Consider the following 26,932-nt stretch of genomic DNA (forward strand, 5'->3'; position numbering starts at 1 on the left):
CAGTGACATGGCTGAAAACACATTTTAGAAAGATCTGCCCAAGAGAAATGTGAAAATGGTTTTTGAGAACAATAAAATAAGAAACAGGGAAACCAATAGGATCTGGCCAATCCATGGGAGACAAGATAAGGACCTACCTACACTAAGAGCAGTGGCAGAGACAGACACAAGTAAGCAGTTCTAAGAACCATTCAGTGGGCAAGAGGTAGTAAAGAGGGAGGCAGTCTCCAGGACTCCTGAGTTTCTGATCTGGATGGATACACGGATGATGTTGCAATTCATAGGAGGAATATAAAGTCTTAGGGGGACATGATGAGTCTATGTTTAAAAAAAAAAAAAAAAGATCCTGCCATGGCATTTTATCACATCTACTGGGAGGAGGCATGAAGGGATCAGATTTAGTGTTGCACACTTCCTATTTCTATGACGGATACTAGGGCCCCTCATGCAAAGCCCCTTTGCAAAATGCTGAAATGAGGACCAGAGATAGAAATTAACTAGGAGGGCCTGGGCAGACTCCACCCACATGGGGCTCCATCTGAAAGGGTCACTGACAATCTCAAGAGAATTTTATGATCTGGGCTTGAGTTTAATCCTTGAGTGATACTGCTTCCAAGAAATTGTGTCCTGACTCACAGCTGGGTCTAAATTAAATGATTTTGTTGAGATAACAGACCCAGAGCATTAAATAGCAAATGGGGTTATGAATTGCTCCAGTAGACTTTTTGAAAACGATTTTTTTTTTAAAGATTTTATTTATTTATTTAACAGAGATAGAGACAGCCAGCGAGAGAGGGAATACAAGCAGGGGGAGTGGGAGAGGAAGAAGCAGGCTCATAGCAGAAGAGCCTGATGTGGGGCTCGATCCCATAACGCCGGGATCACGCCCTGAGCCGAAGGCAGACGCTTAACCGCTGTGCCACCCAGGTGCCCCAGATAACGATTTTTTATTACACTTCTGAAAAATAAAACTCACAGACCTGAGGCACAGAGACACAATGTGACTAAAAATACCATTTGATAAACATTCATGTCATTTGTCTTTGCATGGATATTATTCAAAGTCCAAAATGCAATTTTGAAACTGAAGCAACAAACCTTTCCTTAGAATCTTCTGGCAGAGAAGCCCAGGTAGCACCAGTAAGAAGTACACCAAATCCTAACTACTCCCTAGGTATGTACAGTTGACCCTTGAATAACAACGAGGTTGAGGGGAGAGCAACTGAAAATTCGTGTGTAACTTTTGATTCCCCCAGAACATAACTACTAATAGCCTACTGTTGACTGGAAGCTTTACCGATAACATAAATAGTTGATTAATACATTTTTGTATGTTATACGAATCATATACTGTATTCTCACAATAAAGCAAGCTAGAGAAAAGAAAATGTTAGAAAAAAATCATAAGGAAGAAAAGAACATAAGGAAGAGAAAATACATTTACAGTACTATACTATACTATACTATACTATATTTATTGGAAGAAAAAAAAGCCATGTCTAAGTGGACCCCCCCCCCCAGTTCAGACTCGTGTTGTTCAATGGCCAACTGTCATAAACATTTAGAAAATGAATTCAAAACATATATGTTAAATACACACATGCATTGTTTTATGCAATTGATATTTATGGAGCAATTCCTTTGCATCAGGTATGTGTCAGGCATTAGGGATACAAAGAATAACAAGACACAGTCCCTGACCGCATGGATTTATAATCTAATGACAGAAGCTGCTATATGACATTGTAGTGACAGTGTGAGAGTGCCACTACAGGGACAAGCACAGAGAAGGTCACCTTTCTCAGGCAGAAGCAGCTGCTTTGCCAATACCCACTCCTGACTTTTTCCATGCTAATGAAACCCTGATTTGGTTTGGGGCCAAAACATTCTATGCCAACCATGACAATCACCTTCCCTGAGTTCCCAGCCACCCCTGCAGCTAGGGGACAGTCATGAGATCTATTTTTGGCTAGTGAGAAGGGAAAGTTTTTGCTTTCCTAATAAAAGGTTCAGACATAGCTATCTCCACCCATCTCCTTTTTTCCCTCCTTGAATATGGACAATGTCCAGAGTTGTAGTGGCCACCTTGTGAAAAGCCAACATACAAAGAATGGAGAGTGGAAAGACAGGTAGATCCTAGGTCTTTGAGGACCTGTACCTTCCTTGGACTGCCTATCATTGCACTTCTTATATGAGAAAAAATGCAGAAACACACGCAAATGTTTAAGACACTGTGGATTTTCTGTTAGAGCTAAATGCATTTCTGATATAGCACCCACCCCAGGCTTAGGGAGGGTTCACTGAAAAGAGACGCCCAAGTTGACTTGGACGGATAAGTCAGCTTTAGCCCAACGAAGACAGCAAGGAGAAGGTGGAGTGGTTGCTCTAGGTAGAAGTAACACGTGCCAAAGCACATTTGAGGCATTCCATATGTAGGCTGAACATACGGTACAGATGGAGAAGAAAGCAATGGGGTTGGAGAGATACAACAGGGCTAAGTTATAAAGGATTAATATGCTAAAGTAGGGATTTTGGACATGATTCTTTCAACAATTTTTAGGCAGTGAGAGATGGAATGGCTCTTTGGAAAAACTACTGTGCTAGGGATGGACTGAAGTGAGGTTCAAGTGGGAACTCCAAGACCAGACAAGAGACAAGACTGAGGGTGACTTGGGCTATAAAAGTTGGCTGTGGAGATAGAAATAGATTTGGGGGATAGAAAGGATAGGACTTACAATTTGCTTGGGTAAGTGGTAGAGAAAGAGAGATAGTAAGAATGGCTCTAGGTTTCTGCTTCAGCAGAAAAACTGGAGGAGTGGGAAGATTCTTGGGAGGGAAGATCAAGTATTTGTGTTAAAGTCTGAAATGCTTCTGAGACAACCAAGTGGTTTTTGGACACTGGATATATTAGTATCAGTATGCAGGACAGAGCAGCTGCCTGGGCTTGAGACAGAAGAGCGACTTGACGAGTAGAAAGGAACTGGAGTGTGGGTTACAAAAGTCACGAGGATGAGAATGAGAGGTCACTCTGTCAGATGCTACTATCATATAAGAACTATTCATAAAATCAGTGGACACAACCAGGAAATGACATATTCCAAAAATCAATTTATGTACCACCTCACACCCATTAGGATGGCTATCATCCAAGAAACAGAAAATAACAAGTGTTGGTGAGGATGTGCAGAAATTTGAACCCTTGGGCACTGTTGATGGGAACGTAAAATGGCACAGTCACTATGGAAAACAATATGGCAGTTCCTCAAAAAATTAAAAATAGAATTACCATATGACCTAGAAATTGCACTTCTGGGAATATACCCAAAAGAACTGAAAGTAAGATCTGGAAAAGACTTGTACATCCATGTTCATAGCAGCATTGTTCATAGTAGCTAAGACATGGAAGAAATCCAAATGTCCACTGACAGATGGATAAGCAAAATGTGCTTATATGCATACAGTGGAATATTATTCACTCTAAAAGGGAAGGAAGTTCTGACATGTGCTACAACATGGATGATACTTGAGGACATCATGCTAAGTGAAATAAGCCAGTCACAAAAAGATAAATACGGTATAATTCCACTGATATGAAGCACTTAGAGTAATCAAAGTCACAGAGAGAGAGAATAAAATGGTGGTTGCCAGAGGCTGGGGTGGGGGTGGGGGGACTGGTAGTGATTGTTTAATGGGGACAAGAGTTTCACGTTCACAAGATGAGAAGAAGTTATGGAGATGGGTGGTAATGATGACTGCACAACATTACAAATACATCTACTACTACTAGACTGTACGCTTAAAAATGGTTAAGATGGTAAATTTTATGTTATGTGTATATTACCACCATAAAAAAAATGGAAAAAAAAATCAGTGTATGGAAATCACCTGTAAAATGTTTGGTATGTCAATGATCGTTGTCAAAACCTCTGATGTTAACAGCCTTGTGTCCTGGGAGGCCGGCCTTTTGAGATGGCAAAGAATTCTTTGCTCTGAAAACTCTGCATTATTCAGATCGAAAACTCAATATACAAAGAAGACTCCTAAAACAGCTATACTTCCAATTTTCTAAAAATCCATAAAGAAAAATTCTAACAAATTCTTAAAATTAAAAAAAAAAAATTTAAACCCATGCTTGTAATTTAAAAACGTGAAAGTGAGCACAGCATTAATAAATCATATTCACTTTCTCTCTCAGACATTTGTTCAAATGAAGGATTCACTTTCGCTATAAATATAACAGCATTTTAAGGATTCGAGTGTGTAGCGGAGAGGTGAGGAGGGAACGTTAGGCTAAAACTAGAGCTACTTATAGTTAGCTGCCTCACACTTTACTCACAAAGGATTTCTACTTGGATATCTGATATAAATAGATGGAAATCTGAGGTTCTTGGCTAAAAAGGGGTATTGTCAAATGTTTCAAAATTAGTTAGGTTTCTTGTAAAAAAATGTCTTACTTGAAAACTCCCTCAGTGTTCCTGATATTCAAATAAGCAAGGATTTGGTAAGGAATAGGGCTGCCATTTTTTGTACCCTCTGGAATATACTTTTTTTTTCTTAATTTGTTTATATTAAACATAAACCATTCTAGGGGACCCAAAATTTACTGAAAACAGATCCCAAGGGAGACATTTTCAGACACAGCACACTGAGAAGTAGGGTTCTGCAGAGGCTACTGTTGGGGGTGCTATGGCGGTGAAGGTGGGTGTAGATAGGTAGGGGGTGGGATGAGGTTGGGGAGAAGCAGAGGTGTGTGGAGGAGGGATGAAGTGAGATGGTTGGGTTGGGGGGCAGGGGTGAGAGAGGCTCTGGTTCCAGTCCCAACCCCAACCACTCCAATGTTTGGTGCAAGCTCGACTTTTCAGGTAAGATGCCATCTAAGCTCTGCTGCTTAAAGAAGTTTGGAAATCACCACTTGACAACAAAGCTAATTAGCTTGAAGAAAATATGAACACAATCTGAATCAAACTTAATCTGTGGATTAATTTAGTAACTCATGTTTACGGTCATGAAACGAAAAGCTGAAAATTGACAGTGCTAATTTCCTTAACTTTTTTTTTTCCCCTTTTTTTTTTTCCCTGAAATGGTACCACATACAGACTTCTGGTAAGTGCAAATGATCTAGCCAACCTTCTTTTGTAAATGAAATTAATTATATAATTTTAAAAGGAGAAGCAAATGCCAAGATATAGTATCTGCAGCCTGCGTTTCAGCTCATCTGAGCTCCTCACGGCCTGTAGAGAACATGGTGTAACTGGGACAAGAGCATACGTTCAGGACGGGCTTGGGGTGAGCACTTTTGAAAATGTAACAGTGACACGCAGAAGCTCCAAACAATAAAGTACAGGGAAGAGGAATTTCATAGGGAGAGCTATGGAACGCCATTTACGTGCTCAGCAGACTATAGAAGAAAACATTATGATCTTAGGATCAAAGGACTGAACCAACAGGTAAATGTCGCAGCAAGCCTAGAGGCTGACTGGGGCATCTGCTCTTCAGTGTGGCTCACTACAAAACAGTCTCTGCTTGAGGAGAGGGAGTATCGCTAAATACAGCCTTGTAGGAAGCCAAGGCCTATGGCACCCAGCTCACCGTTAACGCCCTTAGTGAGCGGATTAGAGGGGCTCTGCTGCCAGGCTGCCAGTCCCTGCTCCAGTCTGACCTACAGCTCTGGGTCTATGTGAAAATACCTCTACAAACTGCCTGAGTGACTAAAAGTCCAGTCAGTAAGTGGAAAAAATAAATGGGTCCAACCAGTTCTTTAATACTGACCTTAACTGTGGGTCCCAAACTTATAGTTTTTTTTTTTAGAAGTAAACCAATGTTAAAACCAATTTTCATTTTCTATAATTATATGTTTTCTAATAAAACCAAACTGTCGATTTGTGGGGGAAAAAAGAAAAGGAATGAGAATCTTTATTCTCCCTTGAGGCCTAACACAAAGTGAAACTTGTTTTCCACTTTGTAATAAGCAAAAAAGTTTTTTTCTTAAGATTTATCCGTTTATTTGAGAGAGAGTGTGTGCGGGCATGCACACATGGACGAGTGGAAGGGGGAGAGAATCCCCAACCAGACTCCTGCTGAGCACGGAGCTTGATCCCAGGACCCTGAGGTCATGACCTGAGCCAAAACCAAGTCAGCTGATCAACTGACTGAGCCACCCAGGCGCCTCAATAAGCAACATTTTTGTTAAGGAAGGAAACGCTAAACGTTAGCTTCCTTTCTGAAACTACACTCTTGTCACTGAAAAGTGATTCCACAGAGTTTTTTTTTTAGTTTAGAAATACTGTAACATTTAAATATTGTATTGGATTAGAATACCTCAAAAGTGTTAATTTATGCTAACTCATTAAAGCACAAAATGTTTCATAATTCTGAAGAAACATGGTATTTTAAATTTTCAATGGTATTACTGAATGAAATACATAATATTGCTTGGAGATAATAAACACAGAGTGAATAATTTAGGAATGAAGAGATAAAGTAAAAAAACCCCACTGTAATTAGGCAAGGGCTCAATTAATTCCTTTTTTTTTTTCATTTCTGATTTAAAGGCAAATTGGTTACGTAAGTATTCATTTCAGTGATAGGAAACACAATAACATATTTTAGTGAGAGTTTCACATCAGAATTTGAAAAATCTATCAAGTGTCAAAGTTCACTTGGTATTGCCTATACAAACTAATAAGGTATATAAGTGTCAAAAAATGGCTAAATCATGGCTAAGTATGCTGAAAAACTTCCCAGGTACCTACACATTTTAATTATTGATAGAGTTATTTTAAATGCTTCCCTATCTATTCATTAAAACATATCTTCCAAAGATCTCCATAAATTAATAATGATTGGCCTCATTCCAGGAAACTGTTTCTGGAAATTAAGTTACATTAATTTTTTATCTAATTCAGCTCAACCCTGCCCAGTAAGCCTGAACTCCTAAAGCTTTTGGTGAATGATTGAAGCCTTAGGCTTGGATATCTATTTGTGTTTGCATGGGTTTCAAAAAAATTAGTGTTAAGCCTTAACTAACTCATCACTCATTTTTGAGGAAAAGGGAAAAGGACAAGCTGACAATGGACTGTGGATTAACTTAAATAATTTCTGTTGATCTTTGGAACACAACTGGGAGCACACCCTCCTCAGGCATGAGGCCTGGTTTTTGCACGCCTGTGGGCAGCTGAGGGCACACGCTGGTTGTGGTGGAAGATGCACAGACCAACAAAAAGGAAAATGAAAACAGAGAAAATGAAGAGGTAACACCCTTGGCAATAAAACTGAGGCCTTTGGGATACCAGCACGACTTCCCCGTATTTGAGGTTACCATGGTGAGGGCAGCTGCTTAAGGGGTATGGGAAGACAAGAATATTGCTCCTCTCAGTAAAGGTCTAATTTGAGCAATGGTTAACACCTGAAACTTTACCGAAGGTCCCCTTTCAGGGTAATCTTAAGAGTGGAAGGTCTTTTGCTTAGCATCAAAATGCGAAGATTCTCCATCCTGGGGCAGGTCATGCACCCCGACCCCAGCAGGGGGCGTGCCAGTCTCGGGAATCACAAGGTAGCGGCAGGCCCTAATCTGCCTAGGCAATGCACCCAGAGCCTTAGAGCTTCCCACTCAGAGGAACATGCAGGCCCAGAACAAACGGGTCTTGGACCACCCATTTGTGGTCCCTGCTCTACATCCTTATATGATCCAGTCACACAGCTCCACTTAATGGAAGGACAATGAAGTCAGTTCTAGCAAATTTAGAAAATTAAATAATGATGCCAGAAATGACCTTTCATTCAGAAAGATAAATATAACTTGCCTGAATGCCTCCAATTTTATAATTCTTTAAAATGAAGATTTTATTCATTCAAGACTTTTTTTTTTTGCCATAGATGCTGATAGATGAGGGTAAAGCAGTGTTTCTCAAACTAGATTAATATAAAGATCTATTTCAAAAGAAAACAATTCTGAAGCTATGTTTAGATTTTATCAGTTTGAAACTTAAGTAATTAAAGCCTGAATCTGTGGAAGTGGTTTCTAATCACAAATACTTGCTGTAAGAGTTTTATATTTGAAACTGGTTTAGAAATATTTTCAGGTTAATCATATCTCTCAGTATGCAGTCTCAACGTTAACGGCTTGAATTCTCCCATAAAACGCCACAAGGTAGCAGATTGGATAAAAAGACATGACCCATCCATTTGCTGTCTACAAGAGACTCATTTTGAACCCAAAGTTGCATTCAGACTTAGAGTAAGGGGATGGAGTACCATCTTCCACGCAAATGGACCTCAAAAGAAAGCTGGAGTAGCAATTCTCATATCAGATAGACTGGATTTTAAACTAGAGGCCATAGAGAGAGATACAGAAGGGCACTATATTATTCTTAAAGGAAGTATTCAACAAGTGGATATGACAATTATTAATATATATGCCCCCAACAGGGGAGCAGCAAGATACACAAGCCAACTCTTAACCAAAATAAAGAGACATATAGATAAGAACACAGTAATAGTAGGGGACCTCAACACCCCACTATCAGAAATAGACAGAACACCCTGGCAAAAACTAAGCAAAGAATCAAAGGCTTTGAATGCCATACTCGACGAGTTGGACCTCATAGATATATATAGAACACTACACCCCAGAACCAAAGAATACTCATTCTATTCAAATGCCCATGGAACATTCTCAAGAATAGATCATGCTCTGGGACACAAAACAGGTCTCAGCCAATACCAAAAGATTGAAATTATCCCCTGCATATTCTCAGACCACAACGCTCTGAAATTGGAACTCAACCACAAGGAAAAACCTGGAAGAAACTCAAACACTTGGAGGCTAAGAACCATCCTGCTCAAGAATGACTCGATAAACCAGGAAATCAAAAAACAAATTAAACAATTTATGGAGACCAACGAGAATGAATACACAACGGTCCAAAACCTATGGGATACTGCAAAGGCAGTCCTAAGGGGGAAATACATAGCCATCCAAGCCTCACTCAAAAGAATAGAAAAATCTAAAATGCAGTTTCTATATTCTCACCTCAAGAAACTGGAACAGCAACAGAGGGACAGGCCTAACCCACTGACAAGGAAGGAGTTGACCAAGATTAGAGCAGAAATCAATGAATTAGAGACCAGAACCACAGTAGAGCAGATCAACAGGACTAGAAGCTGGTTCTTTGAGAGAATCCATAAAATTGATAGACCACTGGCAAAACTTGTCCAAAAACAAAGAGAAAGGACTGAGATTATTAAAATTATGACTGAAAAGGGAGAGGTCACGACCAGCACCATTGAAATTGCAAGGATTATTAGAAACTTTTATCAACAGCTATATGCCAAAAAACTAAACAATCTGGAAGAGATGGAGGCCTTCCTGGAAACCTATAAACTACCAAGACTGAAACAGGAAGAAATAGATTTCTTAAATAGGCCAATTAACTATGAAGAAATTGAGTCAGTGATAAACAACCTTCCAAATAATAAAACTCCAGGCCCAGACGGTTTTCCTGGGGAATTCTACCAAACATTCAAAGAAGAAATAATACCTATTCTCCTAAAGCTATTTCAAAAAATAGAAACAGAAGGAAAGCTACCAAACTCATTCTATGAGGCTAATATTACCTTGATCCCCAAACCAGGCAAAGACCCCCTCAAAAAGGAGAATTACAGACCGATTTCTCTAATGAATATGGATGCCAAAATCCTCAACAAGATCCTTGCTAATAGAATCCAACAGTACATTAAAAGGATTATCCATCATGACCAAGTGGGATTCATACCTGGGATGCAAGCATGGTTCAACACTCGCAAATCAATCAATGTGATACATCATATCAACAAGAAAAGACTCAAGAACCATATGATCCTCTCAATTGATGCAGAAAAAGCATTTGACAAAATACAGCATCCTTTCCTGATTAAAACCCTTCAGAGTGTAGGAATAGAGGGTACATTTCTCAATCTCATAAAAGCCATCTATGAAAAGCCTACTGCAAGCATTATTCTCAATGGGGAAAAGCTGGAAGCCTTTCCCTTAAGATCAGGAACACGACAAGGATGCCCACTCTCGCCACTATTATTCAACATAGTACTAGAAGTCCTTGCAACAGCAATCAGAAGACAAAAAGGGATCAAAGGTATCCAAATCGGCAAAGAAGAAGTCAAACTGTCTCTCTTTGCAGATGACATGATACTCTATATGGAAAACCCAAAGGAATCCACTCCCAAACTATTAGAAGTTATAGAACAATTCAGTAAGGTGGCAGGATACAAAATCAATGCCCAGAAATCAGTTGCATTTCTATACACGAATAACGAGACTGAAGAAAGAGAAATTAGGGAATCCATCCCATTTACAATAGCACCAAAAACCATACGTTACCTTGGAATTAACTTAACCAGAGACGTAAAGGACCTATATCCTAGAAACTATAGATCACTTTTGAAAGATATTGAGGAAGACATAAAAAGATGGAAAAATATTCCATGCTCATGGATTGGAAGAATTAACATAGTTAAAATGTCCATACTACCCAGAGCAATCTACACTTTCAATGCTATCCCGATCAAAATACCGAGGACATTTTTCAAAGAACTGGAACAAATAGTCCTTAAATTTGTATGGAACCAGAAAAGGCCCCGAATCTCCAAGGAACTGTTGAAAAGGAAAAACAAAGCTGGGGGCATCACAATGCCGGATTTCGAGCTGTACTACAAAGCTGTGATCACAAAGACAGCATGGTACTGGCACAAAAACAGACACATCGACCAATGGAACAGAATAGAGAACCCAGAAATGGACCCTCGGCTCTTTGGGCAACTAATCTTTGATAAAGCAGGAAAAAACATCCGGTGGAAAAAAGACAGTCTCTTCAATAAATGGTGCTGGGAAAATTGGACAGCTACATGCAAAAGAATGAAACTTGACCACTCTCTCACACCATACACAAAAATAAACTCCAAATGGATGAAAGACCTCAATGTGAGACAGGAATCCATCAAAATTCTAGAGGAGAACATAGGCAACAACTTCTATGACATCGGCCAGAGCAACCTTTTTCACGACACATCTCCAAAGGCAAGAGAAATAAAAGATAAAATGAACTTATGGGACTTTATCAGGATAAAGAGCTTCTGCACAGCCAAGGAAACAGTCAAAAAAACTAAGAGACAGCCCACGGAATGGGAGAATATATTTGCAAAGGACACCACAGATAAAGGACTGGTATCCAAGATCTACAAAGAACTTCTCAAACTCAATACACGAGAAACAAATAAACAAATCATAAAATGGGCAGAAGATATGAACAGACACTTTTCCAATGAAGACATACAAATGGCTAACAGACACATGAAAAAATGTTCAAAATCATTAGCCATCAGGGAAATTCAAATCAAAACCACACTGAGATACCACCTTACGCCAGTTAGAATGGCAAAGATAGACAAGGCAAGAAACAACAATTGTTGGAGAGGATGTGGAGAAAGGGGATCCCTCCTACATTGTTGGTGGGAATGCAAGTTGGTACAGCCACTCTGGAAAACAGTGTGGAGGTCCCTTAAAAAGTTAAAAATTGAACTACCCTATGACCCAGCCATTGCACTACTGGGTGTTTACCCCAAAGATACAGACGTAGTAAAGAGAAGGGCCATATGCACCCCAATGTTCATAGCTGCATTGTCCACAATAGCCAAATCATGGAAGGAGCCGAGATGCCCTTCAACAGATGACTGGATTAAGAAGCTGTGGTCCATATATACAATGGAATATTACTCAGCTATCAGAAAGAACGAATTCTCAACATTTGCTGCAACATGGACGGCACTGGAGGAGATAATGCTAAGTGAAATAAGTCAAGCAGAGAAAGACAATTATCATACGATTTCTCTCATCTATGGAACATAAGAACTAGGATGATCGGTAGGGGAAGAAAGGGATAAAGAAAGGGGGTGTAATCAGAAGGGGGAATGAAACATGAGAGACTATGGACTCTGAGAAACAAACTGAGGGCCCCAGAGGGAAGGGGGGTGGGGGAATGGGATAGACCGGTGATGGGTAGTAAGGAGGGCACGTATTGCATGGTGCACTGGGTGTTATATGCAACTAATGAATCATCGAACTTTACATTGGAAACCGGGGATGTACTGTATGGTGACTAACATAATATAATAAAAAATCATTAAAATAAAAAAAAAATCCGGGGATGTACTGTATGGTGACTAACATAATAATAATAATGAAAAAAAATATTTTCAGGTTGAGGGTTTCAGAGGAGAGGGGGGTGGGGGGATTGGGTAGCTGGGTGATGGGTATTAAGGAGGGCACGGGATGTGATGAGCCCTGGGTGTCATACGCAGCTAATGAATCACTGACCACTACATCACAAACTAATGGCGTACTATGCAGTGGCTAACTGAAAATAATTTTTAAAAAAAGGAAAAAAATATTTTCAGGTTATCATCAAAATGAATATACAAAATTTAAAATCTCATAAACCATGCAGATCCCTAACACTAACACTATATTTGGGAAACTTATTGGAGAAACACAAGTTTATTCAAAATGACTATGTTAAAGACATGCTGGAAAATTTTTAAAAATCAGCGTTCCCATTTCTCTACTTGAAGAATTTTTCTTTTTGAATTTTTGACTGAAGAGGTTGTATAAAGGGCGTAGGTAAGTAGGACCAAGGGTGCTTCTGAACTCAGTTACAGTGAGAAACCCAGACTTGCAAAGACAAAGAGTCTGAGAGGACCGCTTGCCGAGTCATCTCCCAACACATTCTGTGCTTCCTCCTCTTTGTAGCAGACATGCTGGGATGACAGATCACTAGCCTGAGGAGCACGATCTTTCCGATGTCCTAGCAAGTCAGCTTGCCTGCTGCAGCCAAGAAGACAGTCCCCATAAAAGTAAAAATAAGAGAGGACTCTGGTCTTGAGTACTGCAGGCAGCTTGGAGCCAGGCCAACCGTGTGCACACATACTCTGCCAGTGACAGCTAGGGTAATATTTCAGCTTTATAAACATCTGTGATTACGAGGACAACAAGCACGGTCTCACTCGACATACGACCTAATTTAGCGCAGAGCGCAGCCTGCTGCAAAGTCGGCTTGGAACAGGCCTGCAGGGGTCTGTCTGTACACAGCCTGTCCGTGGGCCGCAGCATGGCGGGGGTGGAGGGGAGTGGAGAATGTAGGTCAGGGTCACCACGGGTGAGTTTAATTTTCAGCACTGCATGAAGGGTTGTAACAAGTATGGGGAAGGTAATATTTACTTGTTCAAACGAATGGAGTCCACTCTGTTTTCCTAACTTCACCATATCTTCCAAAATGGCTTTTTTCAGCTCCTGAATTGGACCATAGGGGAGAGACGACAAGGCAAAAACACATTTCAAAATGGAGGTAGAGGAAATAGTGAGTCTTGAGCAGAGTACAACTGGTGGTTGTGCCGCCCCCCCCTCTCCCCCACACCCCTCACTGGGGCTGACACTCCCAGGCAGCACACAGTCACCACCTCTCATCAGGCAAGCAAACGCCAGGCATGACCAAAGAAGTGACCACGAACAGGCTAAGGGACCACTCCATTTTTTAAAGTGGCTCTCTGGTCAGCCCAGTGAATCCCAGGGACCCTGTCACCCCCAGAAGAGCCCAGGACCCAGTGGGGGTGTTCGGGTTGGTGGGTGCTGCTGAACAATGGACCATGAGCCTGTACGAGGTGATGCTGCACCAGCACAGAGACCTCTTCCACAGGACCCTACACATGCCTGAGAAGTTAAGGGCAGACAGGAGCGGCTAAAGCTCTAAGCAGGAAGAAGTGAGATTTTTTTTCTCAACTCCATGACTGTCTAAGTCCAGTACGTACAAAAGCCACCTCACATTTGGAAAGAGCAAGGCCAGTGAGTCAGAAGGCCTATACTCACACCTGACACTGCTGCTAACCAGTTGTGTCAGCTGTGTGGCCTTGGGTAAGCCACCTCCCTCTCTGGACTCTACTGCAAGCTGCAGGCCAGCAGGGCTGGACAAGTCTTCTGTGATGTCTCCCCTCAATAGTTCAATAGCTTATCAAACTTTCTAAGAAGACATCTGCATTCCTTCAACAACAATAACAAAAAGACAAACCTCTGGTTTAGGATTTCTCCAATTTATGAAATAAAGTTAGAAATATCCCTACATGTTCAAACTCTGCTGCTTTCCTGTATTTCTGCCCTCCCGTTACCCAATAGCGTAAGGACGTCCAACAACCGAGGTACAGACCTTATTTGCACAGATCTCGGCGTATGACCCTTCAATTCCTCTCTTCTGGGCCCAAATGGGCATGACTTCAGGGTCAGGCACAACAATACCCACCAAAAAGGCCTGCAATCCCGACCAAAGGAAAAACACAGTCAAGACAAAAGCTTTTAAGGTGGCTATTTGTGGTCCAGCATTAAAAATAATCTCCTGGTATTCTCAGATTCCACCCCTTCCTAAAAATAAGTATATGCTTATGTTATGAAACATTTCCACCAATATAGCACACATTCTTGACTACTTATTTTCTGATACGTTTCCTTAACTTTGTAAAAAAAATTAATAAAGGGTAAGCTTAAGGAGATTAAGAATCAGTACAGTTTGATTCTCAGGCCAATCTTAAATGAGTACACCTTACAGATGCTAGTAAAGCAATTTTATGAACCCAAACACATATATTTCTCAAGGTTTCCCATACCATTTTGAAATTGTTTTATCAATATGAAGGACTCTGTTTTAAGTTCTTAAAGCATTTTCTTAAAAATAATTTAATAATATTTGCTTAATGAATGCAATGATAGCACAGAACATATTCACAGTGATCATTCCGACTTCAAGTCTAAATGATGTTAGAAGCAGAATAAATATAAATCCTCTTCAATAATTTAATCCTAACTATGTTAACATATTAGGTTAATATATTAGCTCAATATATATAAATGGCTATATTATATATGTGTGTGTGTATAAATATATATATAGCTATGTTATCATCAGTACCATTATTTGCAATACTATACCCATTTATCTGTACAGTTCATTTGCATATTTCAAAATCTAAAAAGCAGAAACCGTGAATCTGGCTTTAGCATCTTACCTCAAAATCCCTCTAGGAAGTAGGTGGAGCCTAAGTTAAAAGTAGTGGAAATGTTCAAGCAACTACTTCAAGCAACTTATTCACCTAATTGCAGTTTATCAAACTACAAGCACGTAAGATTTCTCCTTTAAAAGGAATTTTCTCTCACGATCTAATATATAGAAGAATGCCGGTGTCTGATTGGAAATTAATGTTTACTGCTACGATCAAATACCAAATACTCAGGAAATTATTCCCAAATAGCTCTAGATTTTTCAGCAGGCCCAGCCTGTGTGAGAGGGCTAAAGCAGAGGAGGCTCACCTTTAAGCTATCCCCGTGGACATAGACTTGTGCCACAGGCTCACTCCGGATGTAGATGTTTTCAATCTTCTCAGGCGCAACATATTCTCCCTGAGCAAGTTTAAATATGTGCTTTTTCCGATCAATAATTTTAAGAGTTCCTGCCTGTGGAGTGGGACAAACAGCTTCATGAAAAGATAGAATTCTTGAGCCTAAACCCCTCACACATCAATGCCATAGCTCCTCACCCCTGCCCCCCCCCCCCCCCCCCGCAAACCCCACCTGGATCTGCTCCTCCGCCTGAGGCCTCTGCTCTTACGTGGCCCCCATGTGGCCAGAGACGGCCGCCATGCACCACGGGCTGATGGCTCTCGAGATCTGCGGGACTCTGAGTGCCCACTGTCCTTTCCCCTCAGCACTTACCCCACCCCCACACTCCCCACTCCCACACCTGCCACCCTCATGCCCAGCAACAAAGTGGCCTCCTTCTCAGAAGGCCCACCTACCTTCCCCTCTCACCCAGGTTGTCTCTTTTCTCACCATCTTCAAATTCACTCCCTTGAACAATGCTTAGGCCTCTCTGCCCAGCTACCGCCTCCACTCCCAAAGACCGGCCTCTCCATCCCCCAGCAAACAGCAGAGCTTGGCAGAGACAGACTCCTTCCTGACAGACCAGATGGTATTAGGAGTCCTCACCACTCCAGGACCTCTGCAGCAGGCAGGCCACCCCTTGGACACTGACTGCTTGTGCTCTTGACCTCTAGAACCCCCACAGACCTCCCTGACTCCCTTTGACCTTTTTGAGTTTCTCAGGAGGAACTGGTATATGCCCTTCCTTTGGCTCAACCCTTGAATGTTGTACTTTCCTCACTTCCACTGACAATGCTCCTTGAAATCACCTCCGTTTATATCTTCATTGGCCATACCCACGTCTGCCTAAGCTTCCAGCCAAACTCAGAACGCTTCAGAAACCAGACCGTTCCCCCTGAAGGATGCAACAGGCCGCTCAGGAAGCCCATCACCGCCCTCCTCATGCCTGTCCTAGCCCCCAAGCCCCAGACTTGGAGATGGCCTTGCTGTTTGCCTCTCCTGGAACTTCTAGCAGTCAGGCTCAATGTCCTCAACCAGAAATCCCTCCCACACCCACCTCCTTCACCCATCAAAACCACTTCCTGACTGAACTTCTGCATTCGCTCTGTCCCTCTTCCAACTGTTTGACTGGCCAAGGCAGAGCAAAGTCTCCGTAAAAGAAAAATGAACAGGCCCTGTTTTGTTCAAAACCCAGGCTGGACTTGAGGTGCTTTCTCTACACTGGCTTCTTTGACCCTCATGGCACCCCTGACTGGGCACTGTCACCTCCGTTTCACAGATGATGAAAATGAGGGATAGAGAATTTGGTTAATTCCTCCAAAGTCACACAGCTAGAAGGCAGGGGAACCAGGATCTGAATTAGGTCTTTCTGGATCAGAAGTTTATACCTTTTCCTTAACTTACCTAACACTCTTTCAAAACATTAACAATTAAAAAAAAATGGACACCTACAGACCGCCTGCCCGCTGTCCTGGGCTCTAATGTATGCTCAACACGAGGTCTCCACATCAGTTAGTTTACTTGCTTCTCCCAACAACCTGCAAGGTGGGTGGCTGCACCCAAGTTACAGGGGAGCAGTACTAGATCCAAGGTTCTGTGGAACTTCAAGATTTTTCCAATTCTGAGGCCCTCCCTCTTTAAGTAAAATAATATAAAATGAAGTGCAGAGGCTTGGAAGGGGCCTATGCAAGTGAGGGGCTCTGAGCCTCGTCTTCCCTAGCCGAGGGGATGATCCGCCCTCTGCTGGCCTGCAGGCCCTGCTGCTCCCCTGGCCTCTCTCCTCCACACCTGCAGGGCCTCGGGGAGAACCACCTACCTCACACCTCTCATGTCTCTCCACTTAGCAGGTGCTATCACTCCTGCCCTGACCATCCTCCCCACTCTCTCCTCTCCCCTCGGAACATGACTCACAACCTAAGACTCCAGTAGGCACCTGTCCTCCTCTGCCTCTCCCCAGGCAAGCATGGCCCTCCCCTTTTGCCCATCACATTGCACATCACATGAGCATCTCTTTCCTGAGCAGAGTCCCTGGCCCAGGGCACACACCGGGGATGCACCTGTGTCTGCTACGGGAATGAGGCTTCTCAAGGAAGGACACAGAGTCAAGCAGGGGCGAATCAGCACACCAGCCCACAGGACCACCAGAAGGTGCAGCATCATTCACATGCACAACAAACTCCACACTTCAGAACGTCCACCCCAAACCTTAGCAACTTCACAGAGACACAGGGGACATTCCTGGGGTGGGCTGCATCAGGGAGGGGGCTCTTGGTTTCAGTAACAGAGCCGTTTTCTGGTCACAGTTTTTATCTAAGCATAGCCTGTGTGCCTGGCATTGTGCCAACTGCTTTACAGGTATAACTCGTTTATTCCTCAAAACCACCGTAGAGGTAATCAGTGTTATTAGCCTCCATTTTACAAACGACAGAGTGAGGGCACAAGAAGTTGGGGGCCCCAGCCAAAGAATATCATGTAGCCTTTACTCTCTTACTCCACAAGAAAGTCAACAAGGAGCCCCAGAGAGGAATGAGGCTTTGGGCAAGTTCTCAGGGGCCCTGCTCACAGAGCCAAAGGAACTCAGACACCCTCCCACCTGGCTCCAAGCTTTTCCCACTGCTCAGTGCCACCTCTCAGCAAGGGGCCAGGGTCTGTGGGTCCCTAGGCCCTGCCCTTCTCAGACCTCCCAGAGCTAAGAGCTTCCTGCCCCTTGTACTCCACCCATTGGATTCCACAGCACTGGTAGATCTCTACTGGGAAAGGGATAAGGTAGGGAGTGGGTCTCACACTCCAGCTCTGCCCGCCCACAAAGGTTCCTATCACCTTTATCAGGAGGATGGACAAGAAAGCTTTGTGGGCAAGATAAGGAAGAACATCCCTATCCCCAACCCCCCTTGCGGTTGTTTCTGAATGGCGAATTATCAGAGAAGATATGGAGAAGAATTTTGCCTCAGGAGTGAGTCAGATTATACACCCTCCCACTGCAAGAATGTGTGGAGGAGCGCGGTGGCTGCAAACTTACGCACCGGCAGCCACTTCCCAATGTCCCCAGTGTGAAGCCAGCCATCGCTGTCCAGGGCTTCCTTTGTCCTGTTTGGATCTTTCAAGTAACCTTTGAACACATTTGGTCCTCTCACACATATCTGCAGGGACAAACACCGGGTTTCTGTCAGCCCACAGCATGAGGAATCCCAGTGTGGGGCTGTCGGGAGGCGTGTGTAGAAGGTATCCTATCCCTCTGGAAATTCGCAATGGAAACAGCAGGGATGGAGACAAAGCATAGGAACAGCCACCAGCAGACTGAATGGTCTCCTGCTTCTCTCAAACAGCATCTTCCGTCCTGGCCCTATTTTCTCCCTGTCCTGCCGCCCCCACCCCCCACCCCAGGCCTCGTGCTCTCCCTCCCTTCAGCATGTGCTGCTTTGTGACACTGGATGGGGTCTCCTCAGGTACTGAGGGCTAGCCGATTCCACCAGAGATGCTTGAGCCCCCTGCGTCATGACGGGCCAGTCAGCTTGCCCGTCTGCTCCCGTGGAGTAAACAAGTACAGGTCAGCTCTATCCCCCTCTTCTGGCCTAACTGCAAATGGTCCTGCTTCTGCTGGGACACATACACAGTAGCAGGCCACATCAGTCAGGGAAAAAATGGATTTTTTTTTTAAAGTTTGGGAATTTCTTTTCTTTCTTTTCTTTCTTTTCCTTCCTTTTTTTTTTTTTTAAAGATTTATTTGTTTTAGAGAGAGAGCATGAGCAGGGGGAGAGGGAGAGAGAGAATCTCAACCGACACCCCCTCCCTGAGTGCAGAGCCCAACTCGGGGCTCAATCCCAGGACCCTGAGCTCATGACCTGGATGCTTAACTAACTAAGCCACCCAGGTGTTGCAAAAGTTTGGGAATTTCAAATTTAGATTTAGACCAGCCTAGTCTCAACCTTGGGGGCTGGTTGTTTCATAAGCAAGAGAGGAAATGCTGAATTCAATGGAGTCAAATTAATGGGGAATTTAAAGTGATTTTACAGGGAGGGTGAAAGGAAGACAATTCCTTTTTTTTTTTTCTTTTACTCACTATATGTGGCATCCAGAGACATAAATGGCTAAGGTCCTAAATTTACCTCTCCCTCTCCTTTGCAGGTCCAATAGTTCAGTTCCTCAACGTCGATGAGCTTGATATGATTGCAGGGCAGAGGTGCTCCTACGTGCCCTAGAACACCAAAGCAATATGGCATTTGTCAGTGCCCAGATCAATTTCAGCACTGAAGATGCTCTGGGCCGTGTAAAATCCCTTCAGTATCGAAGTGGGGGATTATGGAAGGAGAGCAATAAATCTTTAGATATGCATTTGTCACAGGAAATCACTGATGATTTAAAAAAGTTCTGGCAAAAAGACAGGCCAACCTCTGCTGGGCCTTTGTTTTACATCTGATTCTTTAAAAAACTAAAGAGGCACACCTAGCCCAGTACCAACTGCACAGGGTCTGTAGAGGGGGCTACCACCCACCCCAATCACACCACCAGGATCTTTCCAATAGGGCCCATATTAAACATTTTCCCCCATTGTCAGACCCTTGGTTTTGGATCATAAAATACCATCGCTGTTACTTTTCCAGCAGTCACCAGACTGTTGGTTAATGCGCATAGTAACCATCTAGAAATCTTGTCAAAATTTAGAGTCTGATGAAGCCTGATTGTCTCCATATATTATAGACACCCAGGTGATGCTGATGCTTCTGGTCCGCATACTACACTTAGAGTAACAAAGGAATAGAAGACAAGGATGAGATAACTCGTCCCTGAAAAATAGGACTTCAAATGTTCTTGCTTATATATATTCCACCCACACAATTACATCTAAGTAATTTTTCTAGTAATTATGGTTGTTAGCACAATTTACTGGCAAGGTGGAGGATGGCTGAGCAGGTGCTGGCCAAGGTTCTGAAAGAAAAGAGCCACGAAGATGAAAACTGAGGTTGTGGCACTCCAGGTTCTCTTTTAAATAAGAGGCTGCCAATTTTTACGATATTGTACAAAGATATCTATCCTCTCATACTCGACAGCCTTTGCAAGTTTTTATGGTAAGGACGACTTAAAAAGGCAAAATCTCAAAAATCTTACATAGGAAAATTTGGAGATGACATTAAGAGGGAAATGTCCAAAAGAGCGAAGAAAGTGTCCAGAAAGAAGGGGATCCGTGTGAATGATCAGTAAATATGATGGCAGCAATAAGAAAAAAGTTACTGATCCAGGACTTTGGAAGACAGTCCTTGTAGTAAATTTTCCAGGGATAGAGAGAGCCAAGAATTTATACACGAGATAGACTTTATTCAGCTACAGTTTGAAGAGAAGAAACTCAGACAAAAATGCTTCTGTCCTTGAAGTGGTCAAATATGTCTTCAATATGGAATCCACTTATCATGTTTCTGCTGACTGCCTTAAGGTGTTCTGAAAATAGCATTACATTACTGTGCATATTTCTTTTCCATGGGTATCACCCTGAGTTTTCTAGTATATAGTTGAGCAAACCTGAGCTTGAAGAGTGGCCCCAGGCTCACAGAGGAAGTTAGTATCTTGAAGGAATCTTTTGCTCAGTGTTTTTCAGATTTGTCCAGTGTCTGGTGTAAATTTGGTGATGGGCAATATATGAGCTACCTACTGCTTCCTCTTTGTCCTGAAATATGAGTCTCTTCAGAATGAGGGCATGGACAGGAGCTGCTCCTTCCTAAGGATGCTGCTGCCTTCTAGACAGTAACATCATAGGAGACCCCAGGTCCCAAAAGGTCTCAGAAATGACCGTTTAAGAAATAGTGCTGTGGTACTATGAACTTGCCCTTCTTTCCTAAATCATATCCAATTCACAGCCTGCTTCTTTCATTCTAAAATAGGTTCTAACCTACAAAATCCAACATACTGATATTTACTGATATTAAAAGCATTTTTCCACCTGGAACTCTATTCTGTGATCTATTGCTTCTTCTTCGTCTTTTTTTTTTTTTTAAATATATGACTTCTAGTTATCTATAAAAGAAATGGGAAAATACAAAATATATTTGGAAATCACAAAAATATGTAGCAAAGAGAATAACATCTGTTATACCACAACCAGACATAACCACCATTAGTGTTTTTCTTCTTTTTCTGTCGCTTTTTTTCCCCTAAGTGCCCCTGTAAATTTGCTTTCCATAAAGAAGTTTTAGATCAGCAGTTCCTCATGAAGCATTCCCACATCTCCAGCCCATCCTACCTGAGGTCCAGTCCCCGGGTGTGGTGAAGGTACATCCAGCCGTACACTCAGTTTGGCCATAACCTTCATAAACCTCCAAACGAAAAACAAAACCACGTTGTAAATATACATGCTCCTACAGCTGACTGGCTGCCCTTTTCAGCCGGCTAACCTCCCACTGAGCATCTGGCCGTTCTGTGCTGGGGACAGTGGGAGGGAAGGTAGGTCACTCCAGGTGAAACTGAACACACACAACAGGTGTGGCTTCTTGGCTTGGAAGAAGTGCTATTTTTACTGAAGACACTTAAGGAGATAAAGTTATGTGGTTTGGGGTAAAGATTTCTGACCTGTTTTCAACTATTGACTATATTTTTCATCTGGATGATAGATATGAGTGACAAATATTTTAAAACCTACCATACGTTTTACTTTTACTCTGTAAGATAGTCCCCTCCAGAGCCCCACGTGTTTGCAGGAGTACACCATGTGAGACATCCCGCCTTTAGGAGTGGCCAGGCCATGTTGATACCGAATAGGAGGACAGTGAAGGGAGCACTGGCTTCTAAAGAGCATGTATATTTATGAAATAGATGTGCCTACTTTACATAAAACATGTGAGTCACAGCCCAGCATAGGTAGGAACTTACTAGATATTAACTGAATGGATAAATGAAGGAATGAATATTTTAAGAGATGACAAAACCTATTGAATCAAATAACAAAACACCAATGGGCTTTCATCCCCCTCTTCAGTGCTCCTTTTCCAGGATGGGAGTGATTCTGCAGGACGGAGAGTGCAGAGATGTTGGCACAGGTGTGGCATGGGTTCTCCAGCACGACCATGACCCACGTAGAGTTTAACTGACCCCTCTTCCCAGAGTGGGTACGCCTGGACTTCGCAGAATGTCGCAAGATCATCTCGGCTTTCACTGACTCTGAGCCTTTTTCATCCTCAGAGGAGGGAGCTTTTGTCCCACTAAAATCCTGCCCCCAGGATCCTTCACTCTCCAGTAGAGGGTATAGAGGGTTTCCTGCTCTGCCCTGACACAAGTCCTATTGCCCCTAGGGAAAGCCGTGGAAAGGCTATACCTGGCACCCCAGAGCCGCCCGGAGGAATCCCAGCACGGTTGGTGATGCGGGGGCCGCTCCAGTGACAATCATCCGCACACACCCACCAAGACTGGCCTGTTGGGAAAAGAAAAGAACCTGCCAAAGTTTGTGCTGCTGGAGATGGTGGCTAGCCCATGTGGGCCTCATCCAAGGTCGACATTCAACAGTTGGACCCTACCGGGCCCGAGGGTAGGGATAAAGGAGAAGGCTTGAGGCTGTACCACACACGAGCTGAAGAAGTCCCTTCTCCTTTCAAACGAATTAACCCAATCAGCTTTGCAACTCGACCCACAATATGGCCAACTCCTCTGTGTCTTTGGAGGTAAGTGCCATTAATCTGTGTACTATTCTATAGTTTTGGCTCTCCTTTCCTTAAAATACACAGCTTTCCCCTCACTCTCCCATCATTTGCAAGCAGCCAAAACAATTACTTAGGACAATTTCTTCCCACTTCCATTGTAATGGCATAGCCTTTTCTCATTTATAAATCAATACCAGGCTCTGCTCTATTTACTATGCAGAGCAGAGGAAAAGGATTCTTTAAGCACTTTGCTTCTGTAAGTTGAGCCAAGAGATTTTAAATATTAATTGTCTTAGCTAAAAATAGAGTAGTAAGAAAAAAATGAGTAACGCTACTAATTAGCTACAAATTCCTTGGGTAATGCAGAGCTTGAAAACTTACGTGGGGATACAGAAGTGAGTAATTCATGATTGGTCCAGTCTGGGAGAGGCTGAAGGGACAGGAAATAGGAAGGGAAAGGAAGATTTTTGGCCTCCTGACTAGAACCTACTGCTGCTGGAAAGCCAGCATGGCCAGGACTAAAGGGAGGGGCAAGAGAAACTTTAGGCCATAGGAGCTCCTGATGGACCTGACCACCCAAGGGCAAAGTTGCCCCAATGTCTATGGAGACCAAGGGACCTACTTTCCAGAAGTCCTTGCTGGTTGCCTCTTGGCAAGTACCACACACATCCATATAATAAAAATGAGTCCTTTAATATTTCAATGGTAGTTGAAGCTTTGATTTCATGAGCAAATGAGTTATTTTATAAGATTAGAGGCCACTGGAATAAGCTTCTCAAATTCTTCTCTAATGCCACTTGGGAGTCACTTGTTCATTTCTTACCTGAATCTTATTAAAGAAGAGTTCATCCCAGATACTATCATTCCTGATGATTCCACTCCGGACCTCAGCCTGTTTACGCTTTGCTGCAAACTCCAGGAGCCAGCGCTTTAATGATGTGTCTGCCTGGCTGAAGATCTGAGGAACAGAAGTTGGAAGCAGCTGTCAGGCCTGCGTGCACTACCTCTAGACAGACACCACCCCCAAGCCCCCCAGGACGGAGACCCAGCCTGACCAACAGAGAAGCCATGCTCCATTTTGCCTCTGCAGGAGATCAGTGGATGTGTGACACCCAGCTAAAGGTTAACCAGCATCTGGTCATGTTGTGGGGATAGAAATTCCTGAAGAAAAAATCTCCTTAAATAGGGTTTTAGGGAATTGGAAAAAAAACAGAAGGAAGGTGAGAGCGAAGGAATACAAGAGAGGAGGCAACTTCTAGGACCTGAGGGAGGGGGCGTGGCAAGCCCGCCCAGGGCTCCAGACCCTGTCCGGACAAGCAGATACACCTCACCTCAGCCTGGTCAGAGACTCCTTACGGGGCTTACCTTGTCATACATCCGGTTCAGCAATCGAGGGACCACAGGAAAGATGGTGGGGCGCAGAGCCTTCATGTCATCTGAGAGGAGACGGATGTCTCCCTGGAAGAAGCCGACACGTCCCCCATGGCAGTAGACAACAGACTGGAGGGAGAGGACAGGAAGGGAGGAGTCCCTCAGGGTGGTCACTCCTGGCTGCAGTCCAAAGCTCTGCCCTACATGGAGGGCGCCCATGACCCCCTAACCCAGCTCTGGCTGCTGCCATGAGACACTCAAGAATACCATCTGGGATGCCCCCCTTCCCACTAAGTCCCACTCAGGCATGGGGTGAAGCAGCAGGAGACGGAGGGGGATCCTGGGCCTTTGGGAGATGCCAGGGCAGCCAGTCTCGTTGGTGTCTACTCCATGCTCGACTCCCAAGCCCTGGGCAAGGACCTCCCTGGGGACTCGGGTCTCTGAGCTGTACTGCACCCTATCAACAGGTCTGCTCCAGGTCTGTGGAATTCCCCCACGGACACCTCAGCAACTCTGGAAGGGTGTGCAGGGCCCATGAGTCCTGTGAGACATTGTTAATGTTGGCTGTGCGTGTTGTTCGGTGGGGGACCAATTCGGGGGGCGGGCTGGCTGGTTCTTAATGGGCTTAGGAATACGTCTGGGGCCTAACACATGCTCCTTTCTTTAATGCTCATAGCAACCCTACAAGTGAGGCAGCATTTCTATCTCCATTTTACAGGCGAGGGATGCAAAACTCAGAGAGGGAAAGGGACCTGCCCAGAGTCACAAAACTAGTTCATAGTAATGAACTATGGCATTCTAATCCAGGTCTGAAAAGCTGGAAAGCATGCCCTAATATAACCAGCTCTCCCTCAAGCAAGATGGGAGAGACTTAGAAGACACAGCTTAGGGGAGCCTGGGTGGCTCCATCGGTTAAGCATCTGCCTTTGGCTCAGGTCATGATCGCAGGGTCCTGGGATGGAGCCCCACATAAGACATCCTGCTCAGTGGGGAGTCTGCGTCTCCCTTTCCCTCTGCCACTCCCCCTGCTTGAGCTCTCTTGTTCTCTCTCTAATAAATAAATAAAATTTAAAAAAGAAAGATACAGCTTATTCATAAGCTGGTTCCCTGAGTGACACATGCATGGAAAATTCTTTGTTCCCACAAACTTATGTGGACTCCCCCTACTCCCTCTGCACCCCCACAAGGCCTGTCTCAGGGCTAATCATAATGCCAGTCCCATCTCTAGAGCAAGGGGTCATGGCAGTTTGATTCCCCAACTCCACTGTCTTGTTTTCCTTTCCGGGAGTTCATGAGGTCTGTAAGTTATGGTATATAAGTGTCGCAGCATAAGTGGAACCATAGTGCATAGAGTGTGAAGGCAAAATGCTTCTGCAAAGCTGTGATCCTCTCTGAGCACGGGCCATCCGCTGGGGCCTCTCTCTGCTGAGGTACACCCACAGGTAAGACAAGGCAGGCCTGGGGTCATCCCTGGAATCTTCCCAGAAGGGACAGGTTGGGAGGCCAACGTCCCCCGACCCCTGTGGTACCTTCCAAGGACAGGGCAGTTTAGTTCTACTTCACGGCACCAGAGACAAAGTGACACCTTGCTAGGGTTCTGGGTTCTGGGCACACACCGTGCCTCCCTGGAGCCAGGGCCTTACCTGCACCATTCGCTCAAACATGTGTGCTAAAGGCAAATAGGAAACGTGCACATCCGCACAAGTGGGAGCCCACTGACTCTGTAAGAAAACAGAAGGAGCCCAGGCAAGGCCCGGTCAGTCAGGTGGGCGTCTTACCTGGATTACTCTCTCAAACATGTGAGCCAGAGGCAGGAAGGAGATGAGCACATCGTCCTGTCTCGGAAAGATCACTTTCTGCAGGTGACGGGCATGGGAGACAGAAAGGAAAGAAACACTGACAGGAAGACAACAAGAGAGTCATAAAACAATACAGAGAAAATGGTCCTGGAGGGGCGAACAGGAAGAGGGGAAGGGAAATGGAGGGGGGGCAGGGGGACAGAGAGAGAGGCGAGATGAGAGAGAGAGAGAGAGAGAAAGTGAGAGAGAGAGAGAGAGAGAGAGGAAGATGAGAGGCGCAGGAAGGAGAGAGGGAGAGAGAGACAGGGCAGCGTAGGAAGCCGAGTGTTAGGGCGCAGCCAGTGGGTCTAGGTTATCTGCAGAAGCAAAAAGCCCAGTGAAGCACACATAAACCAGCAGAGTCGAGCTCCGCAGGGAAGTCTCCTCCAGGGCCAGGCCCCGCTTTGCCATCTCCCTGGGCCACCTGGGCAGGGAGTCCGAGGTGCTCGGCCTGTAGACACTTTCTAGTCCTTCTTCCGGAAACTGGACCAGGGGAACCCTAGGTCTACACCAGCTGTGGCTGGGGTAGAAGCCCCAGGCAAACAGATGGCTGAGCCAGGCCTCACTAGCCATGCCCTGGGGACAGGGCGGTAGGGGAGGCAGAGAGGGAGCCCTGCCATGGCCCCCAGCCC

The 26,932-nt window shown here is 44.0% G+C and overlaps 1 protein-coding gene across 5 annotated transcripts in view; it reads right to left on the reverse strand.

Annotated features, from left to right (window-relative positions):
- ACSL6 (acyl-CoA synthetase long chain family member 6) overlaps window positions 1–26,932 on the reverse strand; it is a 61,867-nt gene that overhangs the window by 1,138 nt on the left and 33,797 nt on the right. For 3 of the 5 annotated variants that reach the window (XM_019798953.2, XM_011224022.3, XM_019798966.2), the window contains exons 11-20: window positions 26,241–26,318; window positions 24,457–24,591; window positions 23,915–24,049; window positions 22,770–22,865; window positions 21,702–21,774; window positions 19,576–19,664; window positions 18,493–18,609; window positions 15,401–15,544; window positions 14,247–14,348; window positions 13,268–13,339 (exon numbers count right to left, since the gene is read on the reverse strand). In XM_019798953.2, the coding sequence (XP_019654512.1) occupies window positions 13,268–13,339; window positions 14,247–14,348; window positions 15,401–15,544; window positions 18,493–18,609; window positions 19,576–19,664; window positions 21,702–21,774; window positions 22,770–22,865; window positions 23,915–24,049; window positions 24,457–24,591; window positions 26,241–26,318 (1,041 nt within the window). Of the gene's footprint in view, window positions 1–13,267; window positions 13,340–14,246; window positions 14,349–15,400; window positions 15,545–18,492; window positions 18,610–19,575; window positions 19,665–21,701; window positions 21,775–22,769; window positions 22,866–23,914; window positions 24,050–24,456; window positions 24,592–26,105; window positions 26,184–26,240; window positions 26,319–26,932 lie in introns of all 5 variants that reach the window. The other 2 variants (XM_019798955.2, XM_034655981.1) reach the window with 2 other exon arrangements.

This window comes from Ailuropoda melanoleuca, chromosome 3 (assembly GCF_002007445.2).
Source record: "Ailuropoda melanoleuca isolate Jingjing chromosome 3, ASM200744v2, whole genome shotgun sequence".
NCBI classification, from domain to species: domain Eukaryota; kingdom Metazoa; phylum Chordata; class Mammalia; order Carnivora; family Ursidae; genus Ailuropoda; species Ailuropoda melanoleuca.